This window comes from Hyaena hyaena, unplaced genomic scaffold (assembly GCF_003009895.1).
Source record: "Hyaena hyaena isolate Hyena2069 unplaced genomic scaffold, ASM300989v1 scaffold_322, whole genome shotgun sequence".
Classification (NCBI taxonomy): Eukaryota; Metazoa; Chordata; class Mammalia; order Carnivora; family Hyaenidae; genus Hyaena; species Hyaena hyaena.
Window position 1 is genome coordinate 480,294 of NW_024080954.1, and position 15,638 is coordinate 495,931.

Consider the following 15,638-nt stretch of genomic DNA (forward strand, 5'->3'; position numbering starts at 1 on the left):
TTACATTTTCTCCCAAACAGAACATAATGTATTTTCATTTTATTATAAAATACCTTTAATGGTATTACTATTTTATTAACATTAATTTTAGACTTCAATAGAGTTGTAATATCTTCAGAAAAGCTGTATTTACCAATGCCTTTGGGGAATTACTCTAATTGAGTTTAGTTACTTGAAAAGGAAAGGAGAATAGCACAGAAACAGATTTTAACAATTAATTCTCTTCATTAGTACATTTTATGAATCTTCACATTTAAATTAATAGAACAATAAAAACGGAGCTTCGAAAAATTAGATTGAATTAGGAACATTTCCACTTTTCTGATCATTATTCTTGCTTTGGTTTAATAATAAAATAATTGTTGTTATACCTTACATTTGAGTGTAACTTTAAAATTTTAAAGAATTCCACTTGTGCCCTGTGAACTAAGAATTATAGGACTGAAACTATACAACTATTAAGTTGTGAAGTACAGAGAAAGATCAATATTTCTGATTCTTGCATGTGTAAACCAAGGAAACCTTTCACATGTCACAAGCCTCTGTTCTAAGCAATAGCTGTGTTTAAAATATATAATGGCATTTATAGCTGTAACTTGGGATTTGGAGTGGAAAAGACATTTGAATTTTCTATTTTCTTCTCTATTCTTCCTTTATAGTGAAGTATTACAATTAATGTGTATGTTAGTTTAACTCAATTTGAAGATCGTTTTAAGCGGTTAAAAGAATTATAAAGACCTGTCTTTTGTAGAAATCTTAGGATGAATCTTCAATAAAAGTAAGCTTCTACAGCACTTGGGGAAAAAAAGGTCATTCTTAACAGATGAATTAAAAACAGAAATTAAAAAATTAGATGTATAAACATCTGCATGAATTTTTGTCACCCAGTTATGTAACAGTGACTCTAAGTCTGGTATTATTATTAGATGAATAAAAGTCTTCACCTTCATGAGACAAATACATATAATTATCAGTTTAAATAATATTTCTATAGCACTTATCACCAGCTGGTTCTAAGTAATGCTAAAACTACTACAAATCCTTGTTCTATGTATTGTCACAAACACTATAATAAAAATAGTGAGCAATGTTGAAATATTTGGAATTAGCAAACTTGTGATGTGATAGTATTATTTCCACCTCACAGGTAAGAACAACAACAACAAAAAGAACAAAAAACCAAGGCACAAAGTGGTTAAGTAACTTGACACCCAGCTAGACAGAAACAGGTAGTTTAACCTAGACATTCCAAGTCCAGTGTCCATGCTTTTAACTACTGTGTTGCAGAGTCATTTATGCCACAGGCTCAATGTGATCACTGCTGTTGAGATTGTGGAGTCTCATTTGACCTCGTGTTTTCACGTTTAATGATTTGTGAGTTAGAGAAAATTATTTAATCTCTCTAAACCTTAATCTTTTTATTTTTAAAAGTGATAAAAGAGCATTCCTACCTCACTAGGTTGGTGAGATCAGATAAGTTAATGCAGGTAAAGCAGTCATGTTAGCATACATCAGACTCCTAGTAAATGTTAGATATCATGGTATCATCATCGTTGTCATCACCACCGTCATTATGGATTGCTGTGATAATCTAGTATACAGATATGTTATAGGGATTAGAAGAGGAGGAAGACTTGAAAGTTTTACAGAAGTAAAATCTCAATGGGGTCTAGAAAGATTAATAGAAACAAAAGCGGACAAGTTCTAAAAGATGTCTATAACCCTTTCTTTGTTCAGGGGTAGAAAGTTTGTACAGAAGTCTACCAGATTCTACACCCTCACCACCCCCCTTATGACCAGACATCCGACTTTTTCCTCTCAACACTTTTCTTTCTGGTCTCTTCACTTTGCTTGGACACACCAGGCACACACCTGCCTTAGGGCCCCTGCACTTGCTGTTTCATTTTCCTGAGATACATTTTCCTTAGATATATACACATCTAACTCCCTCCTGATCTTAGGTTACCAATTCAAGGACTCCTTCCCTGATCACCTTAAAATGGCAATCTGCACCTACCCCCAAACCCCACCCTTACACACATTTCTGATCCTCCTTGCCCTAACGTGCTTTTTGTTGTTAGCATTTATCACCGTCTAACAAACCATATAATTTACTTGGGGGCTTTTTGTTGTTGTTGCTTTTTGCTTGTCTCCTATGGAGAAAATGTCAATTACAGGAAGGCAAAAATCTCTGTATATGTGTGTGTTCACTCACAACTAGTACAGTGTCTGGCATATATGCAAAATCCAGCAAATATTTGTTGAATGAGTGAGTGAAGGAGTGAAGACCTTTATGACAGTGAGTCTCATTAATTGGCCTAAATCTCTGTGCTCTCATTCTGCTTTTTGCCAAATATGAGAAAAGGAACATTTGTCCTTCCAGTCCCTGAGCATTCTTAGGACAATGCATAAATTTCCCATACTGGTATATTTCTTTTTATTTTGAGCCCAGATACCTACTGGGCCTGCAGTAGCTCCTCTGCTATGTAGATGCCTTCCTTCCGTTTGGCTTAGGAACAAGCTTTCCTTCCCAACAACCATCTCGCATCTATTTCAGGCACATGCCACACACTTCTCTACTCTTCTACACACTTCTGCCACCTCTCCTGATCACAGGATCAACAAAGTAAATAAGAATATCAGAGATATTCCTTTCACATTAGAGATCATCTCTTAGTGCTTTCGTAGGCCTAAACCCTATTTCATGGGGTCTTCCCTTCTGGAGCAAGAGTGTATCCCAAGGGCATAATCAGAATCAATCAACTTCTTCCCTTCTCTTTTCCTGGACAGTATATGACAGAACAGGTTAGGGGCCAGACATACTTACATTCTAATCCCAACTCTACTACTTACTGACTGAGTAACCTTCCTGAGTCTATTTCCTCACCTTTGAAATGAATATGACACTTTCTGGAAGGAATGTCATGAAGATTACATAGTTAGTGCCTCACCTCCCTCAGTGCCTGGCATAGAGCTGTTCTTCAATATATCCTCTTTTCCAACTATTAAAGGAAAGTGGTAAGTGAGAGATGTCTCCCCCCTCTACTTCAATCCTTTCTTCATCTCTTAGAAGTGAAATGTCACAGTAACAGAAGGCTGAAGAACACACAGCCAAAAGAAACCCTGAATTGGAAGGGCAACACAGGGTAAACCCAGTTTTTGGCAATAACGAAAGAGATGGGGAGAGATGAGCACCCCAGACGTCTGTACACCCCCATGAAGGTGCATTTTGTACTTTGACGTGTGCTTCTAGTTGGCTTGAGAGCAGGGCTTTACATATAGGAGACCCAGATTATCTGGCATTAATAAGTAATAACAGTTTTCTGTTTGTTGTTGGAAGGGACATCAGGAAAGAAAAATAAGCATAGGTTGTAAAGAATCAACTATTGTGATAAAAATACATAATTATCACGTGCACATTACTTTTTATGGTTTCTCTGGGAGTTTTAAAAGTAAGTTTTAGTTTCTTGACTACAGTATCACACTGTAGGTCAAATAGGCATACGTAAGCTGCTCCTTAGGGAGGCACGCTGTCTATATAAACATTTCCTTGGGAAAATGCATTTCGGGTTCCAAATGCTCAGTGTACATATTTACTTCTGGAACATAGAGTAATTGGGAACTTTATTAGGTCTTTGGTGTGTGATATGTGATTAGCTTTTTAAAATGCTACATGGTTACAAAAGCTTGGTTATGATCACTTAAGAAGTAATTCTAATATTTGATTTTAAATCATTATGTGAAGCATATTTCACTACAGTGTTTTTCTTCAGTCCATATTTTGTGAAAGAAGAATAACAAAAAAATCTCTGTAGCACTGTGTTTCAACTTGTAAAAGTAGAAGGCATGTCATCCCTTTGTGGTCTTTCAGCACCTAAACCATTGCTGTCATCACATCTGTCATCACTACATTTCCCCACTGGATTTATTTACTCATTAAGAGAGGCACAGTTGCTCAGCAGGGGCCCATACTAGGTCCTTACTGCAGACAGCCCTCTCTGGACTAATGGGGCTTCTTGTATCTCCTGTTGGGCAATTTGTGTCTTCCACCCAGCACTGGTTCTGATTTTTATTTTTATTTATTATCATTTGTTTTTACTTTAAAAAGCAACTGACTGACAAAACCATTTAAGGAAAATAATTGTCATTTTCATGCCTGTTGCTTTTATCATTGTATGATATTACTGTAGCTCTATTCATCATATATTTTGTATTTCTTTAACATTTCATTCCACAGGCACTCCAGAAAGTCTGAAAGATCTAGCATCCAAAAACAGACTAGGAAAGGCACTGCCTCTGATGCAGAAAGGTAGGCTTGGTGTTGTGCTGTGTGGCCATCTTCTGTTTCACCTGATATATTCAAGGGTGCCTTCTCTCTCATTTTACATAATCAGTTCTTAAGCACATTTTATGGTGTTTAAAGACATTCATTTAAATAAACCTCCCATATGGAAATGGCCTCAAAAAAAAAAAAAAAACCAAGAGAAGGGTAATTTGAAGGTGGACCTTAAATCTTACAGTTTAAGAAAAACCTCATTTATTTCTCATAGTGAGATCACATTGATTACTAAAGAGGACTAAGTCTGTACTCATTCCTACTTACATATTAGGACATCAATATTTTGTTTCTGAGGTTATTTAAATGTTAGCAATGAATGTAATACTTAGAATATGTGAATATTTTGAGTGTTATTTATCTGAGTGATGTTTAAAAAAATCTTTTTTCTATGAATAGATATAAGATTCTACTTATATATGAAAGATAGTTGCTGCATTAATGTAAAAGTTAAAGGAATTACTGACCTTGCTTTGCAATTTATCTAACTTTACAATTTTTTGCTATTTTTAGGTGTCAGATATTAACACATTATTTTACATAGCTGTGAAAAACACCAAATGTCCCATCAACATATTATTCATTCATCCAAAAATTATTGAGAACATGCAGGGGGACACAGATGTAAATGAAAGAATGCATTAAAGTATCATAGCTATGATATAGAGGTATGAAGAAGATCCAGTGGGAACACAGAAAAAACTGGAGTGTAGAAAGGAAATATCTCATAAAAGGTATCACTTGAGTGAAATCTAGATACATAAAAGTAGATGTGAAGAGAGTGGTCCATGAGAAAGAGAAAAATTTGAGAAAACAATGAGGCTTAAAGTTTCCTCTTGATTTGGGGGGAACCATACACATTTTGAGAGGAAAAGGGAGATGGGAGAGAGTAATGAAAATAAAACTGGAGAAATCCCTAGATGCTTTGTTGCACATGACCTTGTGTACTGTTTAACAGAATCTCACCTTCTATTTTATTCATCCATCAGCCATTGATAGGCTGAGAGACAGATGATTCGTTTTGAGTTCCAGAATTATAGAACACTATAACAACATTTTGTAAGGTGGATTGAAAGATCCAAGGGCAAGTGCAAGACACCAGCTAAGCTGTCACAATAGGCTTGATTGAGATAGACTCTGTACAATTTAATTATTCATTGAAAGAATATGTGCACAGCTATGTACTAAGTTCAGGGAATAAAATAGTGAACAGCAAAAGAGGAAAGCTTCCCAGGAGATAATTACTTCTGAGTTGAGATTAGAAGAGTGAATAGGTATTAGTTACATCAAGGGATGGGAGTAAACAGAAGATGGAATTTTTTTCTAGTTATATCTATGGAAATACCAACTATTTAGGGAATCTAATTCACAATGGAACAGGGATTTAGAAAATTCAAAAAAGTGTTGAGTAGAAATTCAGTTTTACAATTTATAAAAATTCAAAAAAGTGTTGAGAAAGGAAATGAAGAACAGAACTCTAGCACTTCAGATAGATAGATAGATTAGCAGATTGCAATGAAGCAATACTGATTATGTTTTTATGTACATATTCTTTATTTTTTTTTTGTTTTTTTTTTGTTTTTTTTTTTTACGTACATATTCTTTAATGTCATCTCAGTTAATTGCATTTTCTTTACTATCATAAGTGACTTAAATTCCTTAGACAGGTTTTTAATCTTTAACATCATTCACTGACCCATCTCACAAACATAATTTCTTAAAATTTTTTTAATATTTTTTTATTTATTTCTGAGAGAGAGAGAGAGACAGTGTGAGCAGGGGAGGGTCAGAGAGAGAGGGAAACACAGAATCTGAAACAGGCTCCAGGCTCTGAGCTGGCTGTCAGCACAGAGCCCGATGTGGGGCTCAAACCCACAAACTGCGAGATCATGACCTGAGCCGAAGTCAGATGCTTAACCGACTGAGCCACCAAGATGCCCCAACATAATTTCAATTATTTTGACATTTCCTCAAAGTCTTATTTTTATTCTGTTCAGGCATTTTTAATTCACTTAACAGTTACTAGTTGAGTGACTACTGTGTGCAGTTTTATAGTTAGAATATATCAATGAGCATGTCTTTGACTATAGGATACTGTTTTACAAAATGCTAGATGATTCTAGAATCAACTGATGGTGCTTAACTACAAATGAATAATATTTGGGCATTTTCTTCTTCAACACTGAAAATATCTGTAAATAAATACAAGTCTTCCTTCACTCCAGAAAGAATAGCAAGAATGTGATTGATTTCCCAATCTCAAATGTTTGCTGCTTAAGGACTATATTCATATTACTCTTGCTTTATTTACTTTGCTAATAGGTTTTAATATAGAAAACTCAAACCTTTTAAGTGTGTATATTTGTTTAGTTATAATTAAAGCTCTCCACTGACTTTTATTAGAGTAATATCTCATTTTTAATTGAGCAGAGTAATTAGGTACAAAAGAAGAAGTGGCCTGGGTCTTCTAGGTTTGTGTCAGCTCTCCGTTCTTTAGAAGATACCTTGAGTTGACATCTAACTACAGGTCAATTGAGGTCACAGTATGAATGCCTTTGGCATTGATTCTTGGCCTTTGGAAAACTAACAATTTACCCAAAGTATTCATACCACACAGTCACACCTTGGCTTCAGGCAAAATTTGCTATTTAAGGGTTAATTTTGAAGGCCCTTTGTTGGCTTTAACAAATTTGACCTTATGAAGAATAGTCTTGTAAGAAAATATTTTGAAAGATAAACAGAAGATAAGCAGAACTGTTGTCTGACTTTTGTGCCTAGTAATTGAAAGCAGTGCTTTAGATTCTCTTGGGAAGGTCCTTAGTAAGCTAAAAGTCTTGACTCTCATATGAATTCAGCTATATGACCTTCTAGTACTATTTCTTATTTCTACCCTAGTGACTTTTCTTCTTGTAGAACCTATATTCTGCAACCTACCTGGGGGATATTTTGTCAGGACTAGCATTTAGAATTGGTTGTATATACAATATTGTGCTGGTGCTATTGGAAAGAGACTGTATAGTCCTGTAATGGCCATTATAATAGGAACCATTTTGAACCGTTGACCTTAAATACCATGTGCATGTCCATTCCTTAATAAGTCATTTAAAAAGTAGAATTACATTATTAAACTGCAAGGAAGAAATTTACTGGAAGACCATTGCAACAATAGAAATGTCTGACTAACAACTTCAGATTTTGTTCAGAAATGTGTTTTACTTAAGTTCAAGTCAAAACACTAGTCTTAGGTGAAGAGAGTAGGCATAGATTGGACTCAGTGGTAAATATTTAGATATGCATTTGGAAATGGTAAACTAGCTTGAGACATACTTAGGTTTGAATTAGAGTTTTTCTTTAGAAGACTCTAAATTTGATATATGGATATATATTTAAGTTTTGTTTTATAAGATTAACAATATCAATTTGATGTTTGGATATATATTTATGTTTTGTTTTATAAGGTTAACAATATATCCAAGGATTTGCCATTTTTCATCTTGTGATGTAACAAATCCTATCTCAATAGGCAGCATAGAGGACAAGTGTTGGTGCTCAATAGATCTATGTGGATCCTATCTTTACCACACATTAGCTCTTTATCTTTTTATAAGGCACTCTGTGATCCTCAGTTTTTCTGTCTATAAAATAGGAATAATGACACTTCTCAGAGCTGTTACAAGAATATCAAAAGAAGAACGTACATGTGTATGGATGTATGTATGTGTTCACACACACATGCATGCAGTGCCTGGCATGTGTAGACGGCTCCATATATGATGCTCAGTAAAGAAAAGTTGTTACTGTCACTTATTTTCTTTATCCCTCATACACTCCCTATTCCATTTTCTAATATGGGTGTTCCTAATCTCTTCCATTCTTGCATCCTTACGTTCTTAGCACATCCCATTTCATTGAAGACATCAAGGCTTGGCAGCCTAGATTCTGTCAACATATCAGCCCTGTACCTCAGACTCTATTGATTGATTCTCCTTTCCTCTCATCTAAAATGAATCGTACTTGCTTCCATTATCTCTCATCCCCAAACCTTGCTCTTCTCTCAAGCTCTGCATTTTCATTCACTCTCCTCAGTTTTCCTTCCCGTAATTCAGACTTACTGGCACACTCCTCTCTCTTCCTCAGGCAAAGTTGTTTTTGACACCACTCCTTTGGTCTATGCTTTCATATTTGTTACAATGGGCTGGCAGCAGGGACTGTTTTGTTACTGAGGGACTTTAGCTCATGTCAAAAAAAAAAAAAAAATCTGTGCTAAATGATGAACCATAAACACTACAAGCTGTTCTTAGACACTGCAAGCTCATGGTTTTGAAGATGGGAACACGAAGTCCTGTAGCCTCAATCTGTATCGTACTGACCTAGAAAGCCATTTATCTGCTCCAAAAATTTTTTTATATCTTTGCCATTTAGTTTAGTGCCACATAAGGGCCACTTAAAGTTTTCACCTTTCAAGTCACTTATAAGTAGTTCTTTTAATGCTTATGAATTGAATTAAGGAATGAAGCGAGATTTTAGTGAAATTGAAATAAAATTTCTTAATACTGGGGTGAAAACTGCGTTACTAGATTTTCAGACCACACTAAGAAAGTGTATTTTTAACAAGGATTGCTTGAACTTAATTTCATGATCATGGCTTTTAAAGAGCAATAGATGAAACTCATTCTTTATGAGTTAGAAGGACTTGATCATGTAATCCTTTCTATATAAAGTAATTCTATAGAGTTAAGTTAATGTGAAAAGTCAAGTTAGAATGAATGAACAATCTTAATATGTATTGTTAGTTCTTTTTTCTTTTAATTTGGAAATTGAGACAATAGTCCAGGTTTCAGGATTTGCAGTATGGGTCTGATGAAGTATTAATCTATAGGTCAAGAAGATAAAAATGCACATTTATTACAGATGTAAGTTGTACCTTTTTGTCCCATAGAAGCTGACATTTTCCCATTTTATTGTTCTGAAATAGAGGAGATTCCCTGTATTAAAATAATTAAAGCAGTGAAAATAATTTCATTTAAAAGAAAAATTGTCAATCTGAATACAAGTTGAATAAAACAATAATTAATGTATTTCCAGTTATCAGTATGTATTTTTTGCTCTCATACTTCAAATCACTTGATAAGTGAATTTTACAGTATTGTACTAGAAAGGATGAGGTATTATTTCTTTCTGTCACTGTAAAAAATAATACAGATTGGGTATTTTAGACATGCATTTTATTTAAAATACAAACTGTAAATGATTAAAAAGGCAAAAGCATGTATCTATTTTAAACTAGCTACACATATATTAACTTTTAATTCTTAATCCTTAATTCATAAATTGACTTCATAATTTTGAACCCTATATTAAGATAACTGTCAATGTATGGATAAATATCTTTTCAGGCTTTTTTTTTTAAATCTTAAAAGACATGTTATTATCTGTACATCAGCCATTTGTATTTAGTTCAATGATGAAACTTCTCCATATTATTGTATCATTTTAATTTGTTGGTCTGCTTAAATTAACCTCAGAAGACATCTTCTTTTTGCAGCCTACTAGGAATAGACTTCCTATTGCAGAGTAAAATTATGAACATTGTAAACACAGAGTCCTACAGTGTACTATTTCTTCTTGAAGACATATGTTTGAAGTATCCCTATATTCATTACTCCAATTGTATTTATTGATTCAATCAAGTTATCTTTATTGAGCTCTTGCTCACTGTACAACTGTATACTAGCAATACAGGTCAGTAAAAAACAAGAGACAGAAGTCTCTGCCCTTGTACAACTTAACAGGAGGTTTATTACATTGGAGGAATCTGGATTAGCCCTCTAAAAACCACATGGCATGCACATTTGCAGTAACTTGTTGGTTTCATTTTAATTCCATTTCAATGATTGCATGATGATGGATTTCTTCTGGTGTTTAAAGTCGCTGCCTTGTAAGAGTAACGAGGATTTCCTTGGACGAATGTGTTGGTATCAAACTTAATGTGAACCTGCTGACTGAAGATCTTTTTTGGCCCTAATGTTTTAGGGTTCTCCCACCATGCCTTTCTAGAAGGGGATACGCAGCCCTAAGAGCGACTGATCAGCCAGTCCTTAGGGGAAAACATCCCGCTCGCTCAAGGTCGAGTGAGCACTCTAGTGTCAGAACACTGTGTTCTACCCACCACCTTGCCCCTGGAGGGTCGGCGCCACCTTCTCCGCTTCTGACAAGGTCGCTATTCAGTGTCCAGCCCAGCATTCATGTTCTGCCTCCGGGTGTTGGTGTGGTGTTGTACCTTCCTGAGCACTTGATGCTTTCACTCATTATGACACCATAATTTTTTAATCTTTCTTTGTGGCACTTAAACCTCTCCCACATCCTCTATTACTTGCATCTATCTTCACTGTGCTGGTAGTATAGTTCCTGCCAATTAGCTATCATTGAAAATTAAATTTGGCTGTGTTATGTCCTTCCATCTGTTTGTGGCATATTCATATATATATATTTTAATTATGTGAAATTCTTCATGAGAAACTACCTGGAAAATTAAATGTGTATTTGCCTTAAAAAGCATAAGAGAAATTTTAAAAAAAAAATGTGTATGTGTTCAGTAAGATCTTAAGACTATTTTAAAGTTCTTTAGTTTAAAAAAAATTTGAATGCCGGCAGATGGAGGTCCACTTACTCGTGTGCAGTAGTAATGTATCTGCACACTTCTCAAATTTATATTTGTAATTTCAATCATTGCACCAGTATATTTTATAGCATATACTTAAGGTTAATTTTTTTTAAATATCTATCAAGGTTTTTCCTATTCAAAAATAAAGAACAAGTGAATGGTAATTTATAAAAGTCTACAGCTAGCACTAATCTCACTTACAAATAATTCTAGATATAAAAATTAACTTAATAGCAATTTAGGCAACAGCCTTTCTTAACTAATTTACCCATCGTGTTAGGGTTAAGAGGCTGTAAGTAGATATATTTGGTTCAGCACCACCAAAAATCGATAACCTAATGGAAAGCCACAACTTCATAGAAAGTTAATTTATAGAAGTGAGTCTAATTGTACTCAATTCAGGAATTCATTATGCAGAATTGTGTGTGACAGACATTTCCTGTCTCTTTTAGTCACTTTTTATAATATTTCTTTTACACGTATCATCAAGAACATTTGATTTTGTTTCCAAAGGCTGAGTTAGGAGGTTTATGTCTATTTTAATAGTAACAGGATAAAGAGAAAGTATATGTCGGGACCACTTGGAGTTCCACGATTTCATTCCCTACTTTGTTTTTTGCCCACAGAATGCACAGACAAGCAAGTCCGACCCACACTCCTCCTGCAGACACATCCGCCAGCAATCGAAGGGGCCGGCAGCTCCCACAGGTGCCAGTGAGAAGCGGCAGTATAGAACAAGGTATCCAATAAAGAGAGATCATTGCCCAAAAACCTTGGATTTGAGAACCACCTCTTTTTATACTCCTTTTATTAAATGAATAGTACTTTGATTTATGTATCAAAGTGATTTTGCTTATGATTTTGCTGAATCCTAAGATTTTGTTTCTTGGAATTTTATTCCCAGAACTGATAATGGTTCATGGCATATACGCTGACTTTGCTGAATGAGTGAATGAATGAATTCTAGATTGTCAATTAAGAGAGTGAATTGAGCCCTATAAACACCTGTTTTCAAAGGGACACAGAAACAAAATGCAATTTTTAAAATCTTAGTAAAATATGGTATTTTATGTATGAAAGAGGGCTTACTTAAGCTTTTTAAAAATACTTTTTAAACAGACATTGAAATCTTTACTAGTATTTTTAATTTTAATTTATTAACAATAATCTGTGGTTTTTATACAACTTTTTTATGAAGAATGACTTAGAGAACACATTTTAGTGCTTTGTGTTTTTTTTTTAACAGGTCATGTTACTTATAGATTCTCTTATTTTAAGCATATACACATTGTGTTTATTTTCCTAGAAAGAGAATGGAAGAGAGAAAAGACAGAAGGAGAAAGTTTTGACAGTGGAAATAAATTCCCTAAAGTATCTGGGCTAGATTACACAAACGCTAGGTTAAAATAGTCACTGTATTTTTTTCATGTGACTCAAGATCTATCCTAATTCTCCATAGGTGAAATGATTTATCAGTATATGTTATCACATAACTATGATGGGAACTACGAATTAATTTACTGAAATAATTTTTAATTTGGGGTTATAATATAAATATAGTGGACTCACACTTAAAACATGTATTTAAAATCTTCATCCCCATAAAATGACTAAAAGGGTAACATTTTGAATATTTTTTCAACAGTTTGGTTGTTGCTGATATGAAACTTGTATTTCATTCTATATTGAGGGAGCTGTGTGTGTGTTTTACTTACTTAATTGAAGTACATTACTGAATGTATCACAGAAATGTATCACAGAAGTATCACAGAAATGATGTAAGAGTATAAATACATTGTTTCAAACACTGTTATGGCAGAATCTATAAAAAGAATACTTGGTTATAGAAAGATTAGTGGAGTTTTTAAGAAGTATCAACTTACTAATAGAGGAATGTTACTATGGTAAACTCATGATGTGTATTATTTTTAAAGATTATACATCTCACTGATATATCATGCTTCAATATTTAGGGTTGTTATAAGAGTATGCATTTAGTTAATAAGAAATATATGCTGCTATGTGAAAATCTGACTTTCTTTTCTAAAACAGCAATTCAGTTATTTCATTGGAATTCTCAATTCATGTGTTTAACAAACTTTCTTTTCTCTTTTGGGAACATTTTGAGAAGATAATTCATAATGTTTTTAAGACTCAAATTAACAATAGCCCTGATGAAAGAAACTGCTTTAAATAAAGTTTGGTGTTTATTTAAATTATCCATTCATGAACTCCTGTTGCACAACTAAAATAACTACAAATTCTGGAATTTTCCTACAAACTCAGTGTTACTAGCCATAATTTGCTAAGATCAATATCCAAAAAGTCATGTGTTCCTAAAATTCTTTGCATTTCCTCCAGTTGCTAAAACACTCGATAAGTTCAAAGGCATAGAAGAGTACCGCATATAACTCATATAGTGAGGTTATAGCTATATAATTTCTATAGAAATAAGAATTGCTTCTACGAAATAATTTGGAATGTATGCTGGATTTGTTTTTTTTTTTTAAACTTATGTTCTATTGTTAATATCAACATTACTGTTTATGATATTCATATTCACAGTTGTCTTTCAGAGAAATCATCAATTTGTAAGGATTGAATTGAGGTGGGAAGAAAAGAATGACTGAGGATGAAATTGATGGACTTATTTTGATATTTAATATCATAAATACACTAGTAAACTTTTTGTTATTTAAGGTTCCTGAACAATTTATGATCTTAAGAGTCATATACATAAAACCTTTTAAAAATATGAAAACAAACGTGTTATCTAAGTGTTTTTCTATAATTAAAATAGGTCTGGTTTACTTTATGATATTATGATGTGCTTTGGTAAATGATGATAGTGCCACCATCATCTTATCATGGATCTATTTCAAACTGAACATACATGACATTTTGTGTGTCCCAAAATATATTTTTTAAAGTAAAATTTTCATTTGATTCATGGACTAGATAGAATTTAGCATGTTCTATTTATGATTGATTTCATGTTGTTCGTAGGTCTTTTGTAGAATTATGTTTTTTTTCTTTTGATACTATTTTTAAACATTAGTCATATCTTCTATGAAGTTAATGCTGAGTGCTGTTTAGTTGCAATTAAACCTCTACTACACTTGGTTTTCTTCTCTCTAATTTTCTTTTTTGTTGTTGTTTTTATTTTTAACAAAGAGTAGGTTTTTTTGTTTTTGAATAGAGAACTGAGTTGATGATAAGCAGTTGATTGGTAAGAGCAAATATTTCAAATGGTTTAGATTCTTGGATAGTGATGCAACTTCTTGATTAACTTACAAAGTAATGTTATTCATATGGTTTCTGGGTACAGTTATCAACATGATTGTTTTTTGGATTCATTCTAGGATGATTAGATTGTTTGACTGGATGCATGTTTTGTTTTGTTTTCTGCAATTCAGTTTTACTACTCTATCTTTGGACCTTAGAAGCAATATGTGCTATTTTAAAGGCAAACACATCCTTTGAAAGGACGTTTTTACTTAATTTTTGAAAAAGGTTTTTAAAGTTTCTTTTAAAAATTAGGAATGTTAGCATATTTGCTACATGAATTCTGATTATATTAATGTATACTTAGAAAAGAAGAGGAATGATCACAACACAGATTTTTAGATAAAGTAGTTGAAAAAAAAGTAGCCTTACAATTTAGGTAACTAATGGCTTGTGATAATTGAGAGACCTCCAAAGACCTCCAAAAAATTTCTCTGGTTGTATTCCAAAGTTGTGTTCCAATGTAGCCTTATGGAGAGTGAAGCTGAAAGCACCGTAATTGTTTGTGTACAAATGTATGCTTTTCTGAAACCAATGAAGTGATTTTTTTTGTGTTCAACTAGATATCTTTTAAAGAAGTATTTAAAAATTATTTGTAACAAACACTTGATGTGCCAGTTATATTTTACGTGTTCTATTATTACATCTGCTACTTAAAAGTCTAATGGTAGTCCCCTTCAGAAATATCTAGAAAGGCCATTATGTTTCAATAAATAGTGTACCAACAAGGAAGCAGATACAAAGTTTTGTGAAATGTCTAAGAGATCTCCAAAGAACAACTTTGCTTTGAGATATTTTAATATAATTAATTTGAGAAGGAAGAAAGGATCACTTAATTAGGATAGTTTTTTTCCGTGTGGAAAAATGTTACTGAGTATTTTCACAGTGAGGAGAAAATGCCTACTATCTAGTAAAATTCAGAATTAAGTTTTTCATTAATTATATAAAATTTCAAATTTTCTGAACTGCTATCATTTTTGAAATGATAAAAATGTTTATATGAATAGTAAGCATGCTTTACAATACACTTGCAATAAAAAGTCATAATGGATTAAAATTAGAATGCTTTAGGAAAAATCAGTGCTAAAATATTTTACAATTCTTAAAAGGCAAGAAAAATGCCACACAGTATATTTTCCAATGCCAAACATTAATTTCCCAATGTTTCTGTTTTTATTTTAAATCTTTAAATTGTATTCATTCTTTCTTTGATTAATTTTAGTGCCACATTTGAGACTTCCTCATGGTTTGCCATTGCGATTTATCATATCACATTATATGTTGTGCATTTTTATTATTCATGCCATTGTGTTGATTCACATTTCCATGTCTAACTATAAATTTGCTGATTTC

General features: G+C 33.2%; 1 protein-coding gene across 4 annotated transcripts in view; it reads left to right on the forward strand.

The window, feature by feature from the left end:
* The window catches only part of RIMS1 (regulating synaptic membrane exocytosis 1), a 477,312-nt gene that overhangs the window by 354,970 nt on the left and 106,704 nt on the right, over positions 1-15,638 (forward strand). For 3 of the 4 annotated variants that reach the window (XM_039248922.1, XM_039248923.1, XM_039248925.1), the window contains 3 exons: positions 4,238-4,309; positions 10,370-10,552; positions 11,627-11,739. In XM_039248922.1, coding sequence (XP_039104853.1) covers positions 4,238-4,309; positions 10,370-10,552; positions 11,627-11,739 — 368 coding nt within the window. The remainder of the gene's footprint in view (positions 1-4,237; positions 4,310-10,369; positions 10,553-11,626; positions 11,740-15,638) is intronic. The other variant, XM_039248926.1, reaches the window with a different exon arrangement.